The 12,481-nt window shown below is 47.9% G+C and overlaps 1 protein-coding gene across 1 annotated transcript; it reads right to left on the bottom strand.

Moving 5' to 3' along the window:
• Positions 1 to 5,431: 5,431 nt before the first annotated feature.
• On the bottom strand, positions 5,432 to 6,524 carry LOC119455139 (uncharacterized). The gene has a single exon (XM_037716604.2). The coding sequence runs from the start codon at positions 6,404 to 6,406 to the stop codon at positions 5,549 to 5,551; it is 858 nt and encodes a 285-aa protein (XP_037572532.2). The 5' UTR covers positions 6,407 to 6,524; the 3' UTR covers positions 5,432 to 5,548.
• Positions 6,525 to 12,481: the final 5,957 nt, after the last annotated feature.

Here is a 12,481-nt window from a genome sequence, read left to right as displayed (position 1 = left end):
TTTTTTACTTCTACAACCGCTGCGTGCCGTGCATGTGTTTTAGTGTTGGTTAGAGACGCGCAGCTTTAGAAAGAAACAAGAATATTGTATTTGTAACTTCTTTCCTTTTTAATGACCGTCAGCATTTACGTAGTCCCGTAAATGCTATTCATTGACGTCGTACAAGTTAGCGTTAACATTGTTTTATTTTGAAAAGTAGTAAGTGCTCCAACTCGATCTGCAGCCACCCCAATTTTCAAATTGAATTCAAATTTTTAGACCTCGACGCTTGAGCTCTCTGTTTGTACTCGCAGCTTCGTCGTTCACAGTCATTCAATTAAAAGCCGCTCGCACCGTGGCTTCTCATAAAAGAAGACGCCGATACCGCGCAGTTCCCCATTATGCCGCTGCTGCATTGGCGCACAATCGCGGCACATACATTAATGTGCCGCGATTGAATTAACACTGGTTAGCCTCGGTGAGCGTGGCCTTCTCCGGGCATTCCAAGGAGGACATTCCCATCGTTTGAACCATTTCATTTCATTTTCATTATTTCATAATAACCGTTGGTGTCGCCGCCGTGCTGTCCTGGTATTGATGGCCCAAGCGCGGATCACACGTTCGGGGGGATAAGGTCTCCACCGACGGGAGAGACAGGCAGTGTACGTGCCTGCAAAAACGACGAAACCAAGTGGACTGCCCCCACGTTGCGCTCAATCGACTCTGAGCGGAGCCAGGACAGCATTTGGCTTTCCGCTGCTGGCGCGCTTGTTGAGCGCACAAGCACTAGTGTTCCTGTTTTGCATGGTGTGTTCATACCACACCGTGCTGTGTGCAATGATCAAAGCGGAACGGACAGTACACTTCAAACAAGAAGTGATAACGGTCTTCGTTTTGTCTTGTCGTGTACACATTGAGGTAAAGCGCCTGCAACGCCATTGCCACTTATACGCTCTTCACACGCCAACGTCAGCGTTCTCAGACGCCTCCAGCACAGTGCTAAACCTTCTTATCACTCTCAGTGCTACGCCTTTCGTCTAAACTGCCAATGTTTCCTTCATGCAACCTAGCCACAAGTACGCTGACAGCGCATGTGTTTAAGTGATTGCTAAAACGTCTTTAATAAGTGCTAAATTAACAGAGAAAAAAGAAAGGATGGTAAAATAAATGCACACACGGCTTCGAGGCATAGGCCATAAATCAATTTATAATTCATTAGTTAATGCGTTTGAACTTTGTTTTATTTCATGTCAGCGCATATACGTGACATTGCGTCATGCACCATTTGCTTAGTTTTCATTGCTTCTGTGTAAATTGACAATTTTATTGGTAAAGCAGTTCACTTTAGTGGCAAAGCTGGTCACGTTTAGATAACTCACAGGATAAATGGGGTTTATTTTATCCCGATGTCCCTTCTTAGCAGCTCGCTGCATGCTAGCGAAGCTCTCACTTCTACCATCTATACTGTCGTAGCAAACAATAATGCAACATACATTTTATTGTTCCTTTTCCAATGTCCTTGAACAGCTTCTTAGTAGACTACGTGACAATTTAAATGCTTTTTAAATTGAATTTTTAAATAGGGTTTATTTTCATCGAAATGGGAAATTTGAGGGAATTTGTAAAAATTCACATTTGTGCTACAGCAGCAATATGCAGCACAATTGTTGAACAAGCTATGCCCTGATAGACAACCTCGTTTCCAAAAGATACATGCATCGGCTTAGGCGGTAAATATATAAAGCAGCAAAGTTCAAAAGAACCGCCTATATAAAAACTTTAAACCATATTGTGGTTTTGCCTAGAAGCTTCAAACAACGTTAGCTTACTCTTCACGTATACGTTTTACACAAAATAACGTATTTCTTGTAGTCGTAGTATTTCGTATTTTATATCCTGGTGAATTTCCGAGAATTCCCGGCTCACAAAAATACCGCCTCCACACTGAACAACTTGTATAGTTTTCCCCCTAAATTTTCCACATACTTCAAAAACGAAGCTCACTTTCATGCTACCGAGTGATGTACGCATGAAAAATAAAATATTCAATACAATATAAAATATCACGTTTCGGACCCGCTTTCATCTCTCGTGGAATCACCTATAGTTCTCATTCGATTCGATCAAGTGCGTCGCATGTTTGCTGCTTTCATGTTGTAAGAAGTTATCAACTGCTTGCTTTCTATTTTTTCAGGTAAGCCCGTTCCTCCGCTTGCGCAAGTCTGAGTTGTAACCACGATCGGTGAGTGTGAGACGGCGACCATTCCTAACGTTCACCATTACTGTTTTCTCGCCATTTTGGGGGTCAAACACGTAGCCTTAGAGATGGACAGTTGTTCAGTACACTTACAAATCTTAAATTGCCATATAGCCGATAGAAGTTAGGAACGTGGGCAGCGAAGGCATGGCTTTCAGCGTACAGTTACTATGGGAGCACTAGCTCGGAACTTTCTGCTGTGATAGTGGATGTTTAGCCAGTGCATTAACAGATGTGATACCAACAAGTAACAAGAACAACGTGCCTACCAGATAATTAGTGAAGTCGCCCACAATAGGTATAGAAAGACATTGAAGCAAAACTTACAAATTCAGTTAAGCAATTAATAATTCACACACATGATCCATGTAATCGCTGACCTTGAAGCACAATATAATCTCTTCAAATCTGCTGAATTCGTGATGACACCCCACACTTTGTACTTTCGCCCTGGAGGTGTGCTGTTCCATATTCCTTGTGTGCTGTACCGGTACATGTGCGCCCTTATAAGCAAAAAAGAAGAAAAAAAAAGCCCAACTTTCTTTCAAAAGTGTATTATACAGTTAAACCTGGTGATCAAATGTCTGTCAGGCAGAAGTTACTGGCTCTAACAAGATAGCATCAGGCAATAAGCCACCTGCATATTGTGTCATTTCCGGGAATTATAGAGCAATAAAAACTTCGGTGCCTAGTAATATGTGCCTATCTCATCGAACGGCCTGAATGGTCTGTACTTGTGCTGCAGAAACCACGATAAATTTTACCTGCTTATGAAAGCGCCCATAAAGGGTAGTATGCCCTGGAAGCAGGTTCCCGGCCAGCCCACTGCTCGTAGCTTCTTGCTGATCTTTTGTACGATATGCCGACTATAACATGCCCGGCCATCTGAGACGATCATCAGAAATGTGGTGTGCTGTTATCGGTTTCTGCCTTCGGTGTGTGTAGTTTAATCATTATTGATAAGAGATCAAAATTGAACTAAAGAAGAACTTTGCAGATTGCTTAGGTGGTGCCACGTGCGCTGGATGCTCGTCTGAACTTTGTTTAACAGCGAAGCTGTTTAAGCCAGCCGTAAAAAGTGCGGCTTTCACGAAACTATCATTATCAGCATTGGCTCGAGCGTAGTCGTCTTCTTCCGCAGCTGGCTCGTTGGCGCCCCTCTGTTTGCTCTCATGCCGTTGGATGCCGTGCCAAGCACGAGCGTGTGTTTAAAGAAGGTGAGGTATTATTAAAGTGATTCACAACGATATCACCAAAAATTAGATTTCTCAAATTGGTTCATAGATATGCAGACTATACTTAGAGATTACCCTGAACAAGGTTCGAGGCTTTTTAAGGTAGCTTTCAAGTCACTGCTCCCGCATTCATCGTCGTCGTCGTCTTCTTCCACAGCTGGCGGCGTGGCCGCTAATCATTCCAGCGTGCAATTTCATTTCTCTTCTGTCGTCGTAATCGTAAGGCAAAGCTTGCACTAGGCCGCGCAAAGCTCGAGACACAACGATGCTGGCCGATCGATTGCATCTCCTGGTAGTAGCTAGGTTGAACTTGGTTGTATCTAGGTTGAACTTGGTAACAGCTAGGTTCGGCCCTGGCTATGCCTGAGTTGAGCTTGGTTATGCCTGGTATCTCTTAAGTTATGACGCAGTCGATCGGACAGCTTGGCTGTGTCTCGAGCTTTGCGCGGCCTAGTGCAAGCTTTGCCGATTTTTAAATATTATTATTTTAAATTGCATACGCGTTGACGGTACTCATAAAATGCGCGTGGTAAAAATTCGGTGTGGGAGACAGAATGCAAAGTAAGCTCTAGACACGTGTAAAATATAGTCTTAAACATGTATTATTCAATTCACTTGAGTAAACTGAATAATAAACTATCAAGCTGTTTTTACACTGATAGGTTTCACAACGTGACTTACCGCTTCACCTGAGTGAAGGCTGTTGGCTATAATGTCGTAGCTATCACAAAACGGGTGTTCATCGTCCGTGACTGTTCTGTACCTTTAAAATTCTTGAATGATGAATCACCAACTAGATGAAATCAAGATTCAGCTAGAGCTTTGAAAAGCTTGAGTGTTTGGCCCTAGTTACTATGGTTGATTTCAATAACATCTGGCGATCAACATGTAGGCAATGTCTTATATTTGTTTAATATCGGAGTCCTATCAATCGTTGCCTACTGCCCATTCGATCAGATTAGCACCGACGAATTCATTCCCACTGTTACCTCAATTATATTCCCAGAGAGCACTGTTCAAAATTAGTGTCAGCATATTTTATAATCTGATGAGTGCAGAGCGTGAAAGCCGCTTATCCAGTTTGAAGGGGTCCACCTATGATTTCATAATGTAGAAAACACCAGACGCTTGACAGTTAGCTCACCCTTTCGAAGTGTATGCATTCTTTCTTCAGCGGAGTATGCGCTATCATTGAATCGAAGTATTGCTGCCAGCGTAGAAAAGAGTAATAGCTTTTGTTAGTTATGGACAAGCAGTGTACAAAGAATTTAAGACTATCTGATTTCTGAACCGTTGATTTCTGATCCGGCCGTTGAGTGGTATGTGAACACGTAAAGTAGACAGAAATATATTTGCAAGTATATGGCAATAAAATGTGTATTATCACAGAGTCTCTAATATAAAACCTCTATTAGCGCCATCGGCATAGATGGGGCCACTAGCCGGATTGTTGCGTTCCTTACTCGTTTTACAGCCGTTATTGGATTACCAGCCATACTCTTTCTCTGCGGCGCAACCTAACTCGCTCCGTCGAATCCTTTGCCATCGACGCAGTCATTGCTCCTGACGGATAAATGCATGGTAGTCACGCACGAGAAGCACCCGCATGTATGATGCGTTAATGAGTAACGAAACATTTATGCAACCAGGTTGACGCGCCAGAGCGTTGATTCATGAGTGAGGGGAGCGTAGGTATCTGGCGGCGGGCACTGCCAGAAGCGGCGGCAATCCTAGGCAAGGAGAACTACGTGTCGCCACTGCTCAAAACATTTCGCTTTTAGGGGCGAAGCTCCTTAAAGCGGCACCCGTTCGTCCCACGTCGTAGTAGTAGTGTGTAACCAGTCTGAGAAAAAGGAGAAAAAAAATTCCGAAGTTGTGTCCGTAGCGTGCAATCGAACCAGGGACCCCTCGCTTCCGAGCGCGCGGCGTTAGCCCACTACGCCACGAAGCACTTTTTTTTTCTTTCATGGTATTTATTACGAATACGTAAGATATTTCCATAGCGGCCAAAACAGTCAGCCGCGTCTACAAGCACAAAACAAACACTTCACAGTACAATTATTACGGTAAGAGTTCTCTAAAAGGGAGGCAAAAGGATACACTTCAACAACAACGGATACCAGTCTGGTTGGGAGTCTCTCTGATCATAAAAGTCTTTCAGCTGTGAAATCATCCGAATGAAATGTGACTTCGAAGATACAATTGGTTCTGCATTCCGATCTAGCATGTGAGTTTTCCATAAACTGTGCAACGCCATAAGCAGGAGCATATCAAAAGGCACATCGTCACATTGAGGTTGTATCAGATATCGTATTGTATAAGCATTTATATCAAAATCCTTTTTTAAAGTCCTTTGGAGAACGTCCCAAAACAATATGGCATCCTTGCAATCAATAAAACAGTGTTCTATGGTTTCCGGTACATTACAGAGACGACAGTTTATCGAAGATACAAAGATTCCTTTCCGATTTAACCAGGTTTTAACAGGTAACGTTTCAGTGTGCACTTTGAAGAAGAATGTTTTAGTGTGAGGAGGAATAGGCATTTTACAGACCCGTGTAAGGACGTCATCTCCAGGTAAGCCGATGTACAGCGATCGGTATAACGGAGGTTTAAAAAGCATATCAATTAGATCTTTATACAGATTTTTCCTTGAGATAGAGAATAAGTACTCATTTGAGAACCTCACTGCAAGAAAACGCACTGAGAGACACACTTCACGCATGAATCCCTGCAAATGTGGATGTGAAGCAAAATTTGTCGAAATTACTAAATTTGGTAAAACGTTGACGAGATTAACTTGCAAGAATGCCCGAAGTAATGGATGAGAACAGTCGCGAAAAAAGACGAAACGAGACACTAATTGTCTAACATAAAGGTGAACCAGGCCAAGACCGCCTGCACTAACCGGTCTGAAAATATTGTCACGCCTCATTGGCTCATAAGATGATGACCAAATAAAGGTTGCAAATATTCGGTGAAACTGCTGTATGTAAACCCTGGAACAATGAATTATTTGCAGCACATAGAAGAGTTTTGTTGCCAAAAATAAGTTGCACGCTTTAGCTCTGCCAAAGATTGAGAGATTATGTGGAACGAATACACGTTCTCTCCAGTAATGTGCACTTGACCACGAAGCACACATAGACACAAGCACCACGATGGCAATAAATACCCAACATTAACGAAAGGCCGCGTTTCTAGCACGTTTCTAACGCGTTTGTGCTAGCGCGTTACGGCCCGTGTAAGAAGCTGGTGTAAGACGCTGTGGCCTCTCCGCCTTACCTTCAACGCGTTTCGAACGCGCTGCCCAAGGCGGTGGCAAGTCAAGTTCAAGTCGAGGAGCGTTTATGAATACGGGGGGTATACTCTCTCAGCAGTCATGTGATGGCGTCGGCAAACGCGGTGCACGTTCCGGCATGTGTAAATGGCTGCGTAAGACGCTGTGGCCGCTCCCCCTTACTAGAGAGTACTGCACGTCTCTAACGCGTTTGTGCTAGCGTCCCCTTAAGCGGGAGATCCGATGATTCCCTCCGGAGCTTCGCCCACTCATCATCATTCACCCCTGTGATTTTTTTTCTGAAACGATACGGTGGCACCTCCTGTCGCTACACGGCCTGTTTAGTCGTTTTTAGGCGCGAAGCAACTTAGGGCCGAGCCTTGTCCCCCCCTCGTCGTCATCGTCGTCCGTAGCTTTCATTTGCATGGAGTCCGCTAAGGGCGCTGCGGTGCACAAAAGCGTTCGTTCCCGACGCGCGCTCTCTTTCTCTCTTCAGCCATAGACGATAACGGTTTTTGGCGCTGAGCCGTGCTCCCTCAAGGGCTGCAGAAGATAGCGCCAACCTTTCCCTTTCCCTCAAGAACCACTTATCATCTCATTACGGCGCACCAGCTATGGATGAAAAGGCGAGACGGGTGGCTCAACTGCAAGCGGAGTCGAGGGCTCGCAAAGCTGCTGCAGCACGGCGACGCCGGCATGCGGACCCAAAGCTGAGGGCTCGCGAAGCTCGCGCTTGAACCTAACATCGGCGCCAACAACTTCACGTAGAGAACGCTTCCGGCGTTTTGCCGCCGCTTCCCGCACTCTCGCGGCCTTTGGGTCCGCTTGCCGGCGTCGCGCTTGAACCGAGCATCGGCGCCACCAACCTCAGGTAGAGAACGCTTCGGGCGTTTTGCCGCAGCTTCCCGCGCTCTCCCCGCCTCCGGGTCCGCTTGCCGGCGTCGGGGGATTGACGATTACCGGAATGATGTCCCGGTGCTTCGCCCACTCATTATCATTCACTTCGTGGATATGCGGTCATTTTTTAAATGCCAAGCATTCCTTGCCGGCGGCTCTGTCCGTCGCTCCCGCGTCCCACACCCCCACAGCGCATGCGCGTCCCCTCCCCCTCTCTCTCCTCTACTACGCTCCCCCCTTTCTCTCCTCTAGGAATCCGGAGCGGCGCACACGACAGGTGGTGCGACAGCTGCATAGTCCTCTGGGGGCGCTAGGGTAGTTCCGCGGTGTGAAAATGACTAGGGAGCCTACATGCAAGCGCTGTGTTTAAAACAGCGCTTGCATGTAGGCTCCCTAAAATGACGGAACGCGCGCGCCTCATTCTCTCTGCTGTGCAGCGCCGCGATGAGCGCTCGGGCCACTGCCGCGAAACCATCTCCCGCTTAAGCTAACCACCTCCCCGCTGCTTCGCATCCACACATGGTTCCCTTTAGCAGGAGATGGAGTAATTTTTTGTCACAGGGGTGGTGGATGACACCACCGTTTGGTTGCAGTCATTGAGTTTCCTACAATAATTACTAGAGGGCTGCATGCTGCATTCGTTCAGCTACCATGGGACTGATTGGTAGTACTTAGATTTGTCTGACCTTCGAACTTGTGGATTCAGACGTTCTTGTGTTTTTTATTACGCTTAATCAGCCTTTAATGTCCTAAATCAGAGCAATCTATACTTTTCTAAGTTGAGAAGACTCTGCCAACATGCAAAATCACTACTAATTGCCGCGGTTCAGCCTGTCGAGGTGGCCATGTCGAAACGCGCCAACCATCTAAACGCGCTGGCGTGCGCGCGAGAAATTCACAAGGGCGTTCTAAGCCGCTGGTCAATGTATGCATCCGTGGCGTAATAGTTTCAATATCGGGATTCTGTGCTAGAGGTCCTTTGTTCAAATCCTGCCGTCGGAAATTTGTTACGCAGTGATATGTTGAAAATGACGAGTTTGCATAGTCACTAAGCCGTTTGAAGCCAGAAGGACGAAGTATAGGCAAATCCATGTACTGCCCATCATTCCCCTGCTGGCTGAATCGCCTCTCTTGTAGTTGTCATAGACAGCAGCGCCGAAGATCCCTCTAGTAACGGTATCAATCTCTATAGTTGCAGTTACACCCAAGAAGGTTTTAAAAAATTCTTTTGTTAAACCTCCTTGGTTACACCGCGAGCTGCATGTGCGATAACATCAGCTAGGCCCTTGTCCCGCAATATTGAGAAACAACCTCAATGCCACTGAGATAACGATCGATTATTGCTGCGGAGGTGAGATAAAGCATCGTAAAAATATAGAACACCATTCAGTGCCCGTGATGGAGACCAACGGGTAAGAAGAGCTGGCCATTCGATCTGAAGTGGGCAGGCCTGGGCCGTCTAGGTGCCTACATCTAGCACGATGACGTAATTTTATTGCGATAGCAATTATATGGACACTCCAAAGCGAATTTCTGCCATCGGCGTCGCCGTCGCCGTGAGGTTCACTATGACGTCAACGGCGATGAAATCGTCGCCGCATTGTGCGAGTGCGAGTGAAAGGGCGCGGGAAAGGGCGCGAGGGACGCGCGCTTTCACGTCGGAGAGCAAACACGCGTTCTGCGCCATGCTCCCTGAAGGGCTGCAGAATTAAGCGTCTCTTTCCTCCTTTACAATCACCATATATAAAGAGCAAACGCGACTTCTTCCGTGGCGCGGAAGGCCGTGTGAGGACGGGAGGGAGGGAGGGCAGGCGACGTTTAGCTGCGGCACTAAATGCGTATTTATGTAAAAACGTTGCGAAGCGAGAAGGTGGGTAACATTTCTGACGCTGCTCGACGAGTGTCCCATTCTGATCTCGTCGAAAACCTCCGAGCCGCCCCCAGAGGCACCGGCAACAGTCACCAACGCCACGCGCGCCTTCGCTGCGAACGTGGACAAAACGCCGCCGCCGTCGACAACAGTTGTGCGCGTTGTTTGTGTGACCGCACACAACCGGTGTCAAAACGCTGGCTACGTGATGGAACGGCTAAACGCCGTGGTCGACACAGTTAGGGGAGAGGCGGGCGAGAGCCCTGAGAGAGTCGGCGGCAAAGGCGGCACATACAAGCAGGGCTGCGCGCAAGCGCCGCAGTGGAAGAGCGGGCACGCACACGCGAAGTCTAGGGTGCCTCGATGCCCTCCTCGCCCACCGCTCCCCTTCCACTGGGAAGTCGCGTTTGCTCTCCGCCATAGTAGTAGTTGTAGAGGTTGAGGAAAAGACAAAAGATGCATGTTTCTGCAGCCCTTATAGGGAGCACGGCTCAGCATCGGAGGGGTGGGGAATGGGGGATAGCAAGTAGGAAAATTGGAAGAAGGGGAGCGAGAGTGCGTTCGCTCCCCGTGAAAGCGCCCGTCCCTCGCCCTCGCGCGCTTTCACTCCCGCATACAGCATACGGCCAATGAGAGTTTTTTTCTATTGCCGGACGCGACCATCGAAGAGTGAGCCCTTAACAGTGTCGCTGTAGAAAACAAGGTGCAGGAAGACAATTTTCGCATATTATACCAGAAGGTGTAAGATCGAAATGCGGCTTTTTACTCAAGACATTCTTCTACTATGGACTAACAAAAAAAAAAACTCCTTTTTGGTTTATGTTCGCAAATTCGAGCGCAGTGTGATAATGAAACACGCCGTAGTTAAACATCTAGATTTACGTCTGGCAACCTACGATTTATTTAACATGCATAGATAAACCTAAATACGGAATCTTTCTTTATTCTTTTTCTTTCGCATCTCACCAGCATCGAAGTGCGGCTGTAGCGGCCGAACCCATGATGCAACACAAGGCTACCACGGCGCGTAAATTTCTGGCTTTTTAATGAGTTTTGTAGACCTCTGCACTGTAAGATGTGCAAGGGTAAGTATGGTTTTTAACAAGTTCCACTATATTTTTAAAGAGGAACTATCTTGAAAGAGCGATAATAAACTTTAATAAAGAGAGCACGCGAGAGGAGGTAGCTCCTTCGCTCTGCAGTGGGTGGTCCCCTCAGTCCAAGAGTCCAGCGGCCTTAGCTACCATTCTCGCTCGGTTGACCAGGTTGAGCTGGTCCGTCGAGACGGAGCTGGACAGCGCTGCCTCCCATTGCCGTGGGGGGGTGTGTTATAGGTTTGAGCTGTGGTGTGTTTGCGCAAGCCCATACTATGTGGTAAAGCGTTGCACATAGATCGCAGTGTGGACATTTATAGAAATACAGCGCAGGGTGTATGGCGTCATCAAGACTCAAACGTGGATATGTGTTTGTTTGGAGTTTTCGCCATATTACAGCTTACTCTCGCGTCAGAGCATTATGCGATGGGGGTAGTGTTCTTCGTGAAAGGCGATAGTGTTGTACGATATACGTGTAGGTTAATGGTATGGGCTGTGGATGGAACTGCTCGGCGCGGTCATCTCGTGGCTCCCAGTATGCATCCTCTCGGGCGTAGGCGTGTGCCTGCTGATTGCCGCGTAAGGACTCATGCCCCGGAGTCCACACGATTTGTATGTATGGTGGCAGCTGGTGCGCTCTATTCAGAATGCGATGTGCGGCCCTGGAAATTTCGGCCCTGGAATAATTTCTGCATGACGTCTGTGAGTCCGTCACAACTATGCCGCAATCCCAGTGCGGTCTCGTCGTGATGGCTAACGCTATCGCTAGTTCCTCTGCCTCCGCAGCGCTCACTCTGGAAACCGACGATGCATTTATTTCGGTCCCGCGATGGTCGACTATATACGCTAGTGACGAATGCGGTGTTTCATGTGGTGCTGGCCGCGTCTACGGAAAAAAACATTGGGGTGGTTTCCATACTTTCTCGCAAGCGCCTGTGCTCGGGCTTGTCTCCGTCCGATGAGGGAGTTTGGGTGCATGTTCCTGGGAATCGGTGAGACGTGCATAGTTTCTTGTATTCGTGCTGGGATTTTGGTCATTGCGCTGGCCTTTCGTACGGAATATCCAAGACGCTCCAAGACGCAGCGTCGAGCTATTGTGCGTAGTAGTCTTTCCTTCTGGCTTACCAGTTGGGCCTCTATGATTTCCCGTGCGTTGTTATACACCCCTGTCTTCTCGAGGCGAAAAGTAGCGGTTCCAGGTGGGAGTCCGAGCGCTTGCTTATACGCCTTGCGTATCAGCCGGTCGAGTACCTCCACTTCTGCGGGGAGACCGATCAGCGTCCGTACGCACGACTTCAAGCGCCACGGCGGAATCCGCGGCCATAGCCCTAGCCATCCGAGGCGCTGAGGCCAAGAGCCAGTCGGCTTATATACGGACAGACTCGCAAGACGCCTGCCGGCTCTTCCTTCGGGGAGTTCTATCGGCCGGGGTCCTTCGCATGCTAGGACCAAGCCTCCAAATGGACCGCGGGATAACCTGGTGTCCCGCGCACACCGGAGTGGAAGGCAACGATCGGGCGGATTGTCTGGCTCGAGGTATAACAGGCCGAGCCGCGATACAAACCGCTCGAACGGACGCCTCTCCGACACCCGGCAGCACACCGAGAGACATACTTGAGGCACAACGACTAGGAAGACGAACCAAAGCTCCACCTCACCCCAAGCTCAACAGGCGACAGGCGAGGGACTGGCGCCAATACAGACAAACACCTACCCACATTTACATAGACTGCACAAAATATTTCCTAACAAACACAGCGACAGATGTCCATGGTGCGACTCCACCCCAACACTAGAACACATCACTTACCAATGCACGCAGCGTCCGGCAGACGCCATCTCGCCGCTACTTAACGATACACTTAGCAA

The sequence above is a fragment of the Dermacentor silvarum genome, chromosome 6, assembly GCF_013339745.2.
Source record: "Dermacentor silvarum isolate Dsil-2018 chromosome 6, BIME_Dsil_1.4, whole genome shotgun sequence".
Taxonomy (NCBI): Eukaryota; Metazoa; Arthropoda; class Arachnida; order Ixodida; family Ixodidae; genus Dermacentor; species Dermacentor silvarum.
The sequence above is the reverse complement of the archived record's forward strand: the minus strand, read 5'-3'. Positions and strand labels throughout refer to the sequence as shown.